This window comes from Carassius carassius, chromosome 44 (genome assembly GCF_963082965.1).
Source record: "Carassius carassius chromosome 44, fCarCar2.1, whole genome shotgun sequence".
Classification (NCBI taxonomy): domain Eukaryota; kingdom Metazoa; phylum Chordata; class Actinopteri; order Cypriniformes; family Cyprinidae; genus Carassius; species Carassius carassius.
In genome coordinates this window covers 7,225,458-7,242,290 of record NC_081798.1, presented here as the reverse complement: position 1 = coordinate 7,242,290, position 16,833 = coordinate 7,225,458, and the positions used below count along the sequence as shown (strand labels likewise).

The following is a 16,833-nucleotide window of genomic DNA, read 5'->3' as shown; positions in this document are numbered from 1 at the left end:
CACGTCTACTATGTAGTGCGCGTGATTGACTTGAGTCGCTTTTATAGGCGCGAGCCCTGTGTGAAGGGCTGTGCTTATATGCGGAGATGGGCACTGAGCAGTGGGCATCGTCACTACATTTATAGCACCATCGGCCGTGGCCGGGACACCAGAAATTACACCTTTTTCGGGAAATATCTGGGTAGCCGTGATAACGGTTTTCGTGTGCAGGCAAGCGGGCAACCGTACAGGCTTGCGCATTGCAAACAACGCTGAAATAGTCACAATCTCTGGAAACTGAAACAGCGGCGCGCTTAGGTGAGAGCCCGGCCGCAGCGGAACTCGTACACTGGCGCTTCGATGAAGCAGCCATCGTGAGTAGTGCCGACGCAGCGTCATGCAGCATGCGTAGATGGCTTTCCCAGGATGGCTTCGGGGCTCCCGGCCTCACCGTAATCCTCTGCCGCGGTCCCCGCGGCGCGGGGCGACGGCCAGTAGAGCGAGAACGGGGGTCTCGAGCTGCGTTGCTGAAGCTGTTGTGATAACGGCTTTTGTGTGCAGGCAAGCGGGCAACTGTGCAGGCTTGCGCATTGCAGAAAACGCTGAGACAGTCACAATTCCTGGAACTGAAACAGCGGCGCGCTTGGGTGAGAGCTCGGCCACAGCGGAACTCGTACACCTGCGCTTCGATGAAGCAGCCATCGTTAGTAGCGCCGACGCAGCGTCACACAGGAGGCTTTAGATGGCAACACCGCTTTTGCCGCCGTCCAGCAGAGGGCGGACAAAGGTGCGTCGCTATCGCCTGTTCCACCGGCGGAAGTGAGTGGTAGTTCCTGTTTTTAGCATCATCAGTGTGGAGAATGCTAGTGAGACAGACGAACGAGTTCGTGCTGAATATGGAGCGTTCCAAGCCTTCGCCACCTCTTCGTGAAGCTCAGGAAGAAATGAGGCGGGCTTTGAGAAGTACGCTCATCCGAAAGGGAAATACCATCCAGCCGGGAACGAGAGGGGGGGGCGCTGGTGCAAAGACGAGACTCATCGCGGCCAACACGATCATTCGCCCCGGCTCCTTCTCGATGTCAGCTCGTCTGCTGGGCTTCTGAGCAGAAGGCGCGAGATCCTCGGAGCTCGCCCAGCCCTCACTGCCCGAAGCTAGCAGAGAGCGCGTGTCCTCTTCCCCCGACGCGGCCCTGAGATCGACTTCCTCGGACGACGCGCCGGCAAACAGCGGGCGCTGCCCACCGGGAAGCGATGCAGGGGGGGGGCGGTGAAGCAGGGCGAACCGGCGAGCTCGGTTGAGCTGAAGACGGTTCCGGAATCCGCTGGAAGCGATGCTTTTACGGCGCCTCAGCGCAGCGGAGAATGCAGGCTCAGAGAAAAAGGCCAGGCGAGTCCTCAGAGTCACCATGGCAACAGCTCGCAGTGGGGGCATCCGCCGTCAGCGAGCGAGCGCTGCATGATCTTCACCCAGGCAGGAGACACAGATGACGTACCGGTCTCCCTCGCTGAGTGGGGCTCTGACGAGCCGCAGGAAGGCATCTTAAAAAAGACGCGAGCTCTTTTACGAGTGTGTGTCGCAGGGCGAACACACACACACACATAAAGAACAGCTTGTATATAACAGGATTGAAAGGATATAGGCGCCGGATAGCGCAGCAGGAACGGCAATGGAAGGCGGCGATGCCAGCAGCTTCAGAATGGCTCGTCCTGCTGATGTGCTTTCTCAGACGGCGCTTGCTTCCTCCGTGATCCAGCGATGCGTGAGCTTCACTGAAGAGATGAAAAAATCAGGTGAGTCAGCCTTTTCGAGCTCCTTTTATAGGTTGGGCCACACCCGTTTCGGCGGGAAGTGGCAAGAAGGGCGCGAAGCGCCCTTATTGGTCTGATGTTGCATCAGCCCGCGCTCGATAGGCTGTGCAGTTGCCGCAGAACAAGCCAATGAGCGAACAAGCCGTCTCGCCTATGGCTGTGTACTGCTGCAAATGCGCTTTACAAAAATACAAAATTAAGGATAATTTTTTGCTTCAGTATTTCGTGAAAAGAGACTTTTCCCGTAGCGTCTTAGCTAAGACGCAGTACGAGAGAGCTCTCGTAAGAGAACTATATAAAAAACACTTCTGTCGGTGCTGCCACCCCCCACCCAAAAAATAAATAAATAAAAAATTTATTTCTGAACAGCAGTGTTTATTTAAAGATATATATTACACAGATCTAATGACATGTCGTCATAATTTACTTATCCTGAAAAACGAAAGGAGATACTTATTAGGAGCTTGTCAGAATAAATCACCATCCACTATCTCTGTATGGATAACAGAAGCCTGGACACACTCCAACATCTCCTTTTGTGTGTCATGGAAGACAGAAAGTCATACAGGTTTGGAACAACACGAGGGTGAGTAAATTATGACAGACTTTTCATTTTTGGGTGAACTATTCCTTTCAGTCTCATCCATCAACATCTTGCCCGACAGAGAATGTGATGTTGAAAATCTTCCAAATGTTCCATTTGCGATGAGGCTTTGTAAACACAAAAGTGTGTCCTAGTTCTAATTGGAGTGCACAGGTGGAAGAGAGCGCAATCACTGCGTTAGATTAATGAGGGTCGTGCTCTGGCCCTGAGAGGAGGACAGATTACCCGCCTGCAGTAGGTACCACGACCCACATTCATGCTCCTGTAGAGACTGTCAGCCAGTCTGTCTTAGTCATTGGATTAGCAGGAGTCACTGCTCCAGGTATAGACTTATGATAACTTGTCACAGAAAAATAGAAAATCCTGAGATGACAGCTAACGTCATCTAACGTGGCATGAAGGGTAGAGAACTTTATGTGCCAAGTGAAACAAGATGCCAAAGGAATAATGATGACGGCTCTAACAGAACTGTAGTGCCAAAACCCCCTAAGCAACTGAAAAATCACTGCAATGACCACAAAGTAGCTTATTTGAAGGCCACCAGCAGCGATTTACACTGTTTAATAAGTGTAATAAGTAATTAAATAACAATTTGTTAGAACAAATGGTTTCAATGGTTTAAAATCATCATTATTATTGCTATTATTATAAAGAAATATTAATAACATGACAAACAGATCCAAAGCTATAGTGTGATTTATGATAATACAGTTATTATTATTATTATTATTATTATTAAATAAATGTTTATTTAAATAACAAATTTTGGCACTAAAGTATAACTGATAATAGCTACCGTAATGATGATGATAATAATCGGCGTCCTCCTCATCATCATCAATTATACTTGAGCAACAGCACTATTTGTCACATAATTAATAATGAAGAGGCAGAAGAGTCTCCAGTTACTACAACTAGACATTTTTTTAATTTCTATTTTAATATGATGCTAATGAGAATGGGATTGGAATCTGTGGTGAGAAAGCAAGGGATCACGTAGGATGGAGAGATAAAGGGGAAGTTGAAAGACTTCCCTGCAGGTCCGCTTAAGCATTCTGGGCTAAATTGAATGGACCTCTGAGTGACCCTGCTCAATAGTGAAGCAGAGGGAGGTTAAGGAGGAGCACACAACTGTGTGTGTGCTTGTGTTTGTGAGAGTGTGTGCATGTGTGTGTTCAAGAAAGGAGGAGTTGTGCGATAGAGAGAGGGATTAATGAAGAGGTTAAAGAGGGGAACACGTCTGGTGGGAAGGGTCAGGCTCTGAGACTCAGATGAGTTATGGGAAAGCTGTTCCCATGATCCATAGAGTTCATTTGTGTGGGTATGTGAGTGCATGCATGTATTAAAAATGAAGTCAACTGCATTCTAAAGTAGACACTAAGAAGACCCCAATGATTAGCTGAATTAATTCTAGGTGGGGCTGGAAATAATAAGTATAACAAGACTCCAGAGCATGTACATATCTCTGCTAGACAAGCTAGAAAACCCCAGAAATGATTCAGAGGCAGAATCCCAATTCACACACCTTCACTGAGCATGAGAAATACTGTAAACACTACCCTGGGAATCATGCACATACTTAATTTCAGCATGAAATAAATCAGGTGCCTTTTTTTGTTTTTGAGGATTGTGAAAGGTTTTTTTTTTTTTTTTTCTCGGTAGCATCATCCTCCAAACCTGTCTGAGGAACTGTTTTATCTAAATAATCAATGTAGTTCAAAACAACATTAGACTAGTGCTTCTCCAATTTTTGAATCAAAGGCCCCCTGTTGTAGAACAAAATATTCAAAAATACGCCAAGATATTTCCAGTATTTCTGCTGTAATATGGCAAAGCTGCTTGTTTTCAAACGTTTACTTATTTACCTTATTAAGCAATGCGGTTAATTAATTTAATATATTACATAAATTCAACAATTCTTTTTGTGATTACAGAAGTGTTATTCACCTAAAACATAGCAAGAATTCAAGAATTCAAGCAAATTCAGCCATGATTTTTGCAGTATTCTGAGCAACCTAGTCATTGAAGCTGTGGCTGTTGTTCTGATGGGGTGTTCTGGGAGGGCAGATAGCTGCTCTTCAACTTGAAAAGGTCACAGACAGCTCAAAGGACAGGCTGATCATTAAGTTGATTCTAAAAACGCTGTTTGTTACAGTGCAAGAATGTCTCTTCACAATGTTGCTCAAAGGAAACCATCCACACCAATATGCTCAGACAAACCATAGCTGAGAACTAATTATATTCTAACGTAGGAGAGAGGTTGAGAAAAACACTCTTCATGGAATGGCAAGCACATATGCTCATACACTCAAACCCATTACACTCCAAACACATTACACATTTATCAACAGTTCTTTGAAAGAAAATCAGACAGTAGCAGCTTCTTGGAAGCACACTTGTTTTAACATGTACGAGACGTAGCTGACCTCTCTGTCGATGCCGGTAGCGATGGTGCTGATCTCTCCTGTGGCTCCGTTAATAGTAAACATGTTGGGAATGGGGATGTGTGGCGTCTGGCTCAGGATGCGATAGTGCACCAGCCCGTTTGCTGTGGTGCTGTCGTCGGCGTCAAAGGCCGTTACCTGCATTACAGAAGTGCCTGCAGAGGAAGAGAGGTAAACAAGCGTGAATCAAAACACTAATGCATGCATAATTGCTCCATTTCTGTCACAAAGCAGCTGGGCTTGTTTGTCCAAGTCGGTAAGAACAAACACACACAAACAGTGACTATTTGATCAGAGATTCAAACTTTTTGTGCTGCTCCCTGTGTCAGAGCAATGTCCAAACGTCACATCTGATCCCGGGGTCTTTCGCACCTAAGCTGTCTCATCTTCTTCATTTCTGATTCTGCTCTCCATATTAAATCTGCTCGGTAATGAGGGTCTGTCTGCTTCTGTCATTTCGTTATTCCCCAGTCCTGCTATAGCTGTGCCGGCACTGTTAAAGTCAAAATGAAAATGACTTATAGAATATATGTAAAAAATTCTGTAATTAGTTTATTCGTTTTTCATAAGCATTTTTGTTATTATTTGAAGGATTATTTTTAGATAAAAATGAATCATGAAGAGTTAAGTACCAGGTTCCCATTACTTCTCTTTCTTTGCACTCAGCAATTTACTTACACAAGACTGTTTAAAGTTTTTGCAGGACAGGGCAGCTCATTTATGAACATGCAAAATGTACATTTATTATTTATTTTTACTTTTGTTGTGCCTACATACTGTATTTTGATGCAGCTAAATTCCCAATAAAACTGCATTCATATTTTACTGTTTCTGGTGTAAGACAATCTAATTAATATAAAGTAGTGACTGAAACGTGCCACATTAAGAATACATATACAGTAACTCTTCCTTCCAAGATGTTAATATCCACAAACATCCTGATTTATAATTGAGCCATCGTCTGATGAAATCCAATACTCATAAGATAAAGACCATATCTGTGCTGAGATTTTGGCTTTATATGCATGTGAAATTAGAAAAGCAACATAATAGCTATTTTAACTGCAAGTGCTGCTCCTCTCAGCCACTGAACTGAGCAGATGCAAAAACCTCACACTCATGCAGCAGTACCAGCGAGTCTTAGAAACTAAATAGGGGTTGTCCAGTTATGTATTATGTATTGTTGCTAGGAGTTTTTTTTTTTTTTTTTTAAGTTGCTGAATCTAGTGACAAAGTCGCTAAGTTGGCAGCACTGTGCATCTCCATTTTTCCAACTATGGGCTAAGCAACAGGGTTAAACAGAAATTGCACACTGCATTAATCGTATGTTAATAAAATTTGTGCCGTTAAAATGAGTTTTAATTTTGAAATACTTGAAATATTTTAAGTTATGTAATAACTAAAATGCAAACCATTTCAGTCAGAGTAATAAAAGTTTTAAATGATTAACTATGATAGGACAAATAATTTTTACACTTAACATTTCAAAGTCATAGCCAAGGGGGAAAAATGGCTAAACCAAAATAAATCAAAATCAAAAACAGTTTGCCACCTTTAAAAGCCCATTTTCGTGCCTCTATTAGTTCAAAGTTGTGTGTTTAAAAACAGCAATTTGAGACTGGGTCTGCGTGCGTGTGAAATGTGTTTGTGTGAATACGAGGCATCAGGATGACGCTGGTGGGGGCCCATATGGCCTTTAGTCCCCAAAACATGTTTATCGATTTCTGAGAGCTTGTCTCACACCATCTCAAATGTGAGTGAGCAATTAGGGGCCTCCAAATAGAGAAACGGAGGATAAACCTCCTTGCGACGTGGGCAAAATGTCACCCTGTCATTCTGTGTTAATGTTATTCTGTCACTCCCGTGTTCCTGTCACTTCTGTCATTTAATATTAATGGCCACGGCGACCCAGAAAGTGGGTCCGAGGGGGGCGGCCGCACGTCCAGCCACACGCGAGACCTCACACGTTTGTGGGTTTCTCCGGCCTCGCTGTAATTGTGAGATAGTGCCATCATTTCTTGAAAACACACCTACGAGGGGATAATTGAGGCTGAGAGTTCTATTTCAAAGTTCATTAAGTTTCAGAGCAGAATCTGTCACTATGCCCCATGAGAAAAAGGAAAAGGAAGAAATGAGCGAAGGGAGAAGAAAAACAATTAGGCCCTCTTCTGATAGGGCTACATCAATTTTTGAACAACCAGAGAGTGAGCAAGCACATGTGTAGGGATGAAGAAGACAAAAGAGTTGCATGTCAACTCTGTCGCCTTCAATTTTCAATGAGTGCCATTCTGTAACGGGATTAAATGCTCTTTATGTGTAAAAGTGAGAGAGATGACCGTGCAGGAAACAGTTAACCCCTAGGCCTTTTCAATTGCTTTTTAATTTGAAAACTAATTCAATGCTGTAATTGCTTTTCGACTTAAACCACTGAAGCTCAAAATTCCTCCTTTCATTAGACACGTGCTGGTCGGGAGACTCTCTCTTTCACAGGTATATAAGAAATTGGGGAGTCATTAGTTTTAACAAGTTTAACATAACCAGCCTGAGAATGGAAACCGACCCTTGCAGTGCCGGCACGCTTGAAAACGTTGTCTCCTTTCGAATCACCCGCCGTTTGAAGACAGACTGGAACAAGCAAAATCCATCTTGCTGCCACTTAGTCCCAATTTTCAATTGCTTGCGCTATGGCTAGATCCCAAAGTGCTTACATTGAAAATACGACATAAAAGCTCTCTATACTTGGCTGTCCATTTGAGACAAGCTGCTAGCCAGACTAAACTAGTCCTCCAAGCTGTTATCACTCCGTTTTCCACTGCAGATTACACTCAGCACTGTCTCACACCACCCTCACGGTGAGGCTTTCAAAGCAAATCTGTTTTGTCAGGGCCATAGCCATATGGAGTCCTTTGAGGACTATGAAGAGGCAAATGACTTTTCCTGCAAAAAAGAGCCAGAGGCAGACGCCTACTTTAAGTCCATTAAACTGATTGAAACATTCCTCTCTCCTCTCAGCGCTCTCTTTTCCCCTCTCTTCTCCTCTCCCGTGCATGGACGTCAGGGCCTAATTAACCCCCATGGTCAGCTGTCTGAGGCTGAGTGTTGAGTAGCGTCCTATCGTCCACTGTTAGCAAATTTCCACTGTGAAAACAGAGCGTGCCGCTCTTATGCTGTGGCTTGTTTTTCTCTGCCACAAACAGCAAAAATATCCCCTTGCAAAAGAACAGAAAGCCAAGTAAACAAGGATACATCTGACTAAAAAACGAGGCAGGATCAGTGTTGAAATGTGAGGCCAGTAAAATGCAAAACAACAGAGAATAGTTTGAAGATGGCAGGAAAAAAGAGAGAAGAGAAACGATTGTTTTAAAAGATAATTGGATACAGCAGTTCTGTTTCTTAACACTGCCATTTGGTGGTGCAGCTGAATTTTTGGCATGCAATTTTTATACAGGGAAAAAAGTGAAAATTAGGATTACTTATTGTGGAAAGTATAAGAACATTTTGAGACACTTCTTTAAGAATGTGAGAACTGTAAAGCTGCCTTAACTGCTTCATAGACTGTTGCTGGATAATTCCCCAAAAGAAACTATTTATAAAGATTACTTTTAGTGAGTTAGTTAGTCTTATTTGGTAATATTATCTTTCTCCTCAAAGAATACTTAGCTTTATACAAAATCTATCCACCTTTTACTTCAACGCGGAAGTAAGCCTATGGGCGAGACTTCTGGTACATTAGCCGCTATAGCTAAATAATGAGAAGTATACCAAAGTGCAGTAAATACCAAAGTCTTGAAAAAATAAAATAAAATAAAACACCTGCCTACGTGTTCTGTGCTAGACTAACTGAGACTTGTCATGACACTTGTATACTGTTGTTATTCTCTTGTTGATCTGATTGCTTTTATTGTTCTCATTTGTATATCGCTTTGGATAAAAACGTCTGCTAAATTATTACATTTAAATGTAAATGGTAGAACTGTTTGCATATATATATATATATATATATATATATATATATATATATATATATATATGTGTTTGTGTGTGTGCTGTGTGTGGGCATGTTTTTGTGACATATATATAGTATAAAACCATTACGCCTATGGGATGTCCCCACTTTTCACAAAAACAAACGTGTGTGTGTGTGTGTGTGTGTATGCAAATCTTCATGATCCTGGTTTTATTTAGAAAGACTGATTTAGAAACAATATTGAATAACCAATGTTTGTCTTGTAATAAAAGACAATCTGTGGATCTCATATAATTTTGAAATTAATCTTTCAAAATAAGACCAGAAATATGCAATAAAAAAGTAAATAGGATACAATTTACATTGAACTTAAATAAAGAAGTTTTAAGTAAAAATGAGTTACAGAAAATCTTTTAGGGAAAATAAATGCTGAATTGACCCTGACAGGAAGAACAAAATATTATTACTTTACTTCTTGTATTGTTTTCAGTCAAGCCAATAAATCAACAATTATGAGGGGAAAACATTTCTGGATTCACACTATAGAGTTTAATTTGATGCAGGTCTGAATCACAGCTGAATTGGATTAAACTTAAATTGGATCAGTCTTCTCAATGTGCAGTAATTGGGTGATTACTTGTGCTTAGGCAACAACGAACACAATTTAATTACTCTATGTGTCTACACCTCCAAATAGATATTTTGTTGGCAATGAAATCAGTAATGTATCATTTAAAGAAGGATCCCTCTGTTGAATTGATCTGATAAGTTCACATACATCTGCAGCTGGCGATAAGGACACTTCCCTGCATGCTCCTCTTTGAACGTGGCCTGTAGTGCAGAAGCTGATGGAAAATCCACTGTAATACTTCAGAGACACTCTGATATGAGCATCTGTTTGGTCTAAGCTTCCCTTGGTGAGTTAAACTGATAAACATGTTCCTTCAACGTTCACGTTTAAAATATACAAAACATCTGCTGTGATTGAATCCTTGTGATCGCGGAAGATCAGCGGTTAATATTGGCATTGCCATTTACAAAGCAATGAGATTAACTTCGGTCTCATGAGAGCCTGGACCCGGGTTTAGCTCGGCTTCATGAGAACTTCATGTTTTTAATGCACGTGAAACATGAAGGATGTCAGCATGAACAGCAGAGGGATAATGGAACAGCCTGTATCGTGTCCGTTTTCCATGGATAATTTACAGAGCTTGTTTGGCGTGGAGTAGACCCACGCTCTACTGAAGGGAAACAGAAAATATTGCGCTGTTCTTTTTTTTCTTCTCTCTTTGTTTATGAATTCCCTTGAGAATCAAGTTTGTCTGTGAGGAGAGCTCAACAAAATAAAGAGTAAAGTTTTGTCCTCCGAGGCAAGATTTCTGAGCCGTAACATTACAGAAGTTGGACACAATCTGACACAGTCTACACTTAGGCTGCTCAGTGACTCGACTCTGACGGCTTACACCCCGAAGAGGTGGAGAATAAAGAAACAAAGTGAACCTGTGTTTGTTAGACACAACGGGAATGCCAGTTCAAAGAGCACAGAGAAGCATTCACAGAAAGGGCCGATTCACATGGGCTATTCAATAAATCATCCAGGGAAAACATACTGTAAGATTCCCTTGTTTGTCTTATATTACTACAATGAAAATCTGATGCATACTAACTTCAAAAATGACAATCTGCACACATCTTGTTTATTAACTGCTGTGCACCTAAATCCATATTCAACATTCTGAGCATGCATCATTTTTTTTTTTATTAATATATTTTTTTCTGATTGTGATTCTGTGTAAATACATTTAGGTGACCTCTGTGACATTAAGAAGTATGTGGAAATAATAATAAATAATGGAAGAAGTATATGGAAATAATAAGAAAATAATAATAAATTAATTGGTAGCACTTTATTTTACAGTCCTGTTCCCCATGTACATACTATGTACTTATTATAGTAATTACAATAACTATGTAATAACTAGGTACTAACCCTGAACCTACCCCTAAACCTAACCCTACCCCATGTAGTTACCTTGTATTACCAGAACTTTCTTAGATAAATACACTGTAAGTACACATACTGTAAAATAAAGTGCAACCAATTAATTAATAAAAGTATGTATGTATGTATTTATGTGTGTGCATCTATTTATAAAATTAAATATAATATAAAATAGATACAATATGGAATAATATACCTATGCAAAAATGTGTAAGTAAAAAAAAAACAAAAAAACAACAAAAATAATAATAGTAAAAATGCTATTATTAAAATTTAAATAATATCAATATATTTTAATGAATTATTCTAATAACAATCTAAAAATAGTAATTATCATAATAATAATTATTATAATTTCTACACATCAATTAATAAATAAAACTATCTGCATGTATAATTGCACATCATAATTCAAAATAATTAACAAATAATAATAGAAGAATATTGCTAACAAATAATAATAAATATGGTATAATATACCTCCGCACAAAGGTCTTAATAATGAAATTAGTGATGTCATACACATTTCAGTCATTTTCATCACCAGAATTGTGATAGCACCAATATAGCCACCAGTATTATTACTAATCATGACATCACCATTACATTAATTCATGATTACCTCATGCTTTTCTTTAACGGCATATTAAATAAAATGATAAACTAAACACATCATCACAGCATAATCATCAGCATGATCTTTATTGTGGACACATACCTGGTTTGGACATTTCGGCAACTGATCCGTTGTAGACCTGGTTCTTAAACTCGGGTCTGTTGTCATTCATGTCAATGACATAAATGTACAGATCAATAGGAGGCTCCATTTGGTTCCCATTAATATCCACTGCATGAGCTCTAAGCTGTGGATGAGATGACAATAAAGGCACATTAATTAACAATTCATAATTCACAGATAACTTCACCTTTGCTGATGCTTCAGTGGAAAGCACAGCGCTGATATTAAATCAGCTTTAAGAAACTCAGAGGCTTTATAGATCTCTGTGTGCTCAGCGGACGCACCAAATGGAAATTGCATTCATATTTCATATGTTAGATACGGGATCCGGTGGGAAGGCATTGCGTTGTTTCTATCTGAAATCCATGAGTTATTATTCAGAAAGGACTTCCAGAGGAACAGAGTGTAAGTTGGAGTTTAGCTTCAGACAAAAAGAAAAAGAATGAAAAGGCTATTTTGGTTAGATCTCCAAAAAAGTGTGTGAGGCAAGATAAAGCTTTCTTTAATTCAGATAAACATTCCCTTAAAAATAAAATAGTTTTTTTAGTGATAGAACATTCCCACGGGAGATGGGATAAGGGAGGGGGGAACGAGAAACAAAAGAGCAAGAGATAGCACAAGAAAAAGCCTGAGAGCGAAAAAGAGAGGGATAGAGGAAAGGTTTAAGGCTGGATTAACTCCAGATTCTCTTCTTTGAATTTATTCACTACAGAATTACATGCGCACGCACTAAATAAAACTATTATCCTAAAATCCCTCCCCGGAATTACATCCCAAATAAGAGGGTTGCATTGCTCTATACGATATACACGGGAATATCCAGATTTTATATGCATTTCTGCGGTAATACGACACCTGCAGCCAAAAACTCTCATTTAATATCACCCGAGACGACAGGTTTTTGTTGTGCAGGGCAAAACTAACTGTCAAGCAAACAAATAAATAAAGAGGCACAACAGGAAAATCTGTTTCCTCAGCTGCTGTGCTTAGCATTCTGTTTGGGTTGGTGAAGCGGCTGTGTGTGTGTGAGCTTGTAGATATGTGTGAGATTGTCTGTTGTTAGTGGCTGAGACACTGCATATTTGATCTGTCGACCCATGAGAGCATGCGGACTGCAAATGTGTGGCTTAATGGCATTATTAAAATGCTAGCTGACAGAACCGAAACGCTAGACAGAGACAGAGCGACACTGAGAGAGATGGGCTAAGAAACAGAGAATCCTCCTCTACTGTAGTTCTTTATCCCTTTGTTTATTTTCCTTTCATGCCACTGTGTCAAAGTCATCAGCTTTTAAATTCTGCAACACACTCTAGTGGTGGGAGACTTGTGGACAGTGAAGAAAAACTACTGGAAACTCACAAAATGAGGGAAAGCTATAAACTAGGGCTGTGCAAAAAATCGAATGCGATTTTCATGCGCATCTCATCAGTAAAGATGCTCCTGTGATTAGAAGTATATCTCCAGCACCTGCGTTCAGATCAGGGTTGCCAGGTTTTCACAACAAATCCTGCCCAGTTGCTTCTTAAAACTAGTCCAAAACTAGCCCAATCGCGTTTCCAGGAGGTTCCCCGATAAAAATTGCTTCCCGGGGTTAAAATATACATTTTTTGGAAGGGTTGCCTTGGTAAAATTCGCATTTTAGGGGCTAAATATCACGTTATTTGTATTGGGGTTCCTTCAAACCGCAGACATGAAAAACAATCGCAGACTTGGCAACACTGGTTCAGGTGGAGCGGCAGTTACTACACAGAGCCATAGTCTACCGACAACTAACACAAAATAGTTTTCAAAATCGACAAAGAATCGCCTGTGATTTTAACATCGATTTTGTGTAGTTTGTCAGTGAATTACGGCTCGTTGTAGTAAATGCCAACCAGTGTTGCCAAGTCTGTGGTTGTTTTTCGGTCGGTCGAAGCGACCCCAATACATATAACGTGATATTTAGCACCTAAAATGCGAATTTTACCAAGGCAACCCTGCTAAAAAACTTATATTGTAACCCCTGGAAGCAATTTTTATCAGGGAACCTCCTGGAAGCACGATTGGACTAGTTTTGAGAAGCAACTGGGCAGGATTTGTTGTGAAAACCTGGCAACCCTGATCCGAACGCACGTGCTGGAGATATACTTCTAATTACAGGAGCGTCTTTACTGATGAGATGTGCATGAAAATCGCATTCGATTTTTTGCACAGCCCAACTATAAACCACGGAAAGAGCTAGATGGTCAGTGTCATGCCTGCAGCAAATTCGCCATTTTTTCCTAATGTACCGCCACATAACCTTTTCATCATTATCATACATTTTTTCAAAGCAGTCATTAGACTCACTTTTAAACAAAACACAATCAATACTGTGAGTGAACACAACTGTTCTTGTTTTAATGAGATGCCTCAGTTTGTGATTTACAGGTTTTAACAGTTCTGGGCCAATCATGGAGAAACCTTGAGAAGGACTTAAAAGTGAATGTATTCACAATGCAGTCATATTTTTGTTGTGTAGGTTTAACAAACACAAATCTAAATTCCAAGCTCATCAAAAATCCAAGAGCTGCAGTGGTTTATGTCAACATGAAACTGCATTTACAATCTATTATACTTCCATAATGTTTAAAGAGTCTGAATTGTTGGAGATCTGATCCTGCACATTCCTGCCACTTTTTCACAACCGTGTCAATTAAAGGCAACAAAGCCAACACATACAAAGAAAGAAAACCAACCTCTGGCAACTTTTTGTGACAGTATAGAGTAAAAAAAAAAAAAATCTATTTCAAGACTAATTCATCTTTGACATAACAGGAATAAATTACATTTTAAATTGTATTAAAATAGAAAACAGTGGAATGATATTTCACAATAGTACCGTTTTTCTTGATTATATAAATGCAGGCTTGGTGAGCACAATAGACTTTATAAAATTGGTAACACTTTTGGTATAAGGACCAGTTCTCACTAGTTGCTTATTAGCATGTCTATTATTAACATATTAGCTATTTATTAGTCAGTATTATTGTGTGTGACCATATTCTACATCCCTAGTCCTACCAAATACCTAAACTCAACAACTTTCTAACTATTAATAAGCTGCAAATTAGGAGTTTATTGAAGCAAAAATGATTGCAGTTTTGTTAATAGTGAAAATTGGATCTTAAAATAAAGTGTGACCAAAATGTTAATACCTTTAAAATGGAAACATACATTGTTTAAAATAAACAAACAAAAAAAATATCTTTAAAATGACATTAAATATAAAGACCACAAATGTGTATTATGAAATTAAATCTAGTTAATTTTAATTTCATTTAGACTTAAAGCTCAACTTTAAATAGCCAGTTGCTGGTTTGGTTCCTGTGATGAGGGATTCATCGCCATTGTTAAACACAACTGTTGTTAAATATGAGCCATCACCATTGTTAAACTCAGGTTGCTCCAGGGGGATTGTCCTTGTAATAAATTCATGACTGCGTTCAATTGCAGCATTGAAAACACCAATTGTGATGTGCTGATAAAAAAGCACTGCATTCTACTTAAGAAGGCTCTAACTGAATCAAACTCCTCATACATTACATCAAAAGCCTTGAGTGTAAAACTGGGACATCTAGAAGATCCAGAGTTAAGAGTGCAAATGTGAGCAGATATCAGATATGAGGAGTCATATGGATATTCATACTATGGTGAGTAACAGAGGGGCTGCAAAAGCTAACCACTGCACCAGACCAGAGGGGCCACTTAACCTTATCAGTGTTCAAACGCCTATCGTCCTGACTCACTAACTGCAGACAGTGTCTATCTCACTGTAAACATGCACTTACACACATACACAGAATGATACACATGAGCTCTTTTAACTATTGAAATCTACGGAGTTGTCTCACTTCCTACATTTTTCTTATTTTTTATGTAAAAAAAAAAAAACGATACAAATACAAAACATACACAAATCAATCAATCAATCAATCAATCAATCAATCAATCAATCAATCAATCAATCAATCAATCAATCAAACAAACAAACAATCAAACAATCAATCAAGAGCAAACAGAACAAACAGCATATTTTAGATAATCATAAATGTTTAACTAATTATACGTATTAACATATGTAATTATAAATTATGCATAATTAATAATAATAATAACAACAACAACATAAACAAATACAGACACACTATCAGTAAAATGTTTTGAATTTATTATTATTTTTAAATGTGTAAGAAAGAAGTTTCTTAAAAACACCAAAGTTGCATTTATTTGATGACTGTGATAATGTGAAAAATTATTACAATTTAAAATAACTGTTTTTTTTATTAATATATTATTCTATATTATATATTTGTGGAAACCATGATACATTACCATTAAAAAGTGTATTTTTTATTAATGAAAGATACATTCAATTAATCAAAACTGCCAATAATTAATTTATAATGATCTAAAGATTAAGTAAACTGTTCTTTTGAAGTTTATATTCATCAAAAAAGCTGACAAAATGTTTTCAACATTGATAATAATAACCATGATTAATAATTGAGCACCAATAATAATTCATAATAATTGAACACTAAATCAGCATAGAATGATATCTGAAGGATCATGTGACACTGAAGACTGCATAGTTTTTGACTGGTAGCATACATTAAATTAGAATTTATATATATATATATATATATATATATATATATATATATATATATATATATATATATATATATATATATATATATATATATACATATATATATTTATACAGTACAGACCAAAGGTTTGGACACACCTTCTCATTCAAAGAGTTTTCTTTATTTTCATGACTATGAAAATTGTAGAGTCACACTGAAGGCATCAAGGGCTATTTGACCAAGAAGGAGAGTGATGGGGTGCTGCGCCAGATGACCTGGCCTCCACAGTCACCAGACCTGAACCCAATCGAGATGGTTTAGGGGTGAGCTGGACCGCAGACAGAAGGCAAAAGGGCCAACAAGTGCTAAGCATCTCTCGGGGAACTCCTTCAAGACTGTTGGAAGACCATTTCAGGTGACTACCTCTTGAAGCTCATCAAGAGAATGCCAAGAGTGTGCAAAGCAGTAATCAAAGCAAAAGGTGGCTACTTTGAAGAACCTAGAATATGACATATTTTCAGTTGTTTCACACTTTTTTGTTATGTATATAATTCCATATATAATTCCACATGTGTTAATTCATAGTTTTGATGCCTTCAGTGTGAATCTACAATTTTCATAGTCATGAAAATAAAGAAAACTCTTTGAATGAGAAGGTGTGTCCAAACTTTTGGTC

The 16,833-nt window shown here is 38.9% G+C and overlaps 1 protein-coding gene across 3 annotated transcripts in view; it reads right to left on the bottom strand.

Annotated features, from left to right (window-relative positions):
* Window positions 1–16,833, bottom strand: part of LOC132126796 (cadherin-4-like) — a 261,279-nt gene that overhangs the window by 29,932 nt on the left and 214,514 nt on the right. For all 3 annotated transcript variants that reach the window (XM_059538304.1, XM_059538305.1, XM_059538303.1), the window contains 2 exons: window positions 11,524–11,668; window positions 4,819–4,991 (listed from right to left, as the gene is read on the bottom strand). In XM_059538304.1, the coding sequence (XP_059394287.1) occupies window positions 4,819–4,991; window positions 11,524–11,668 (318 nt within the window). The remainder of the gene's footprint in view (window positions 1–4,818; window positions 4,992–11,523; window positions 11,669–16,833) is intronic.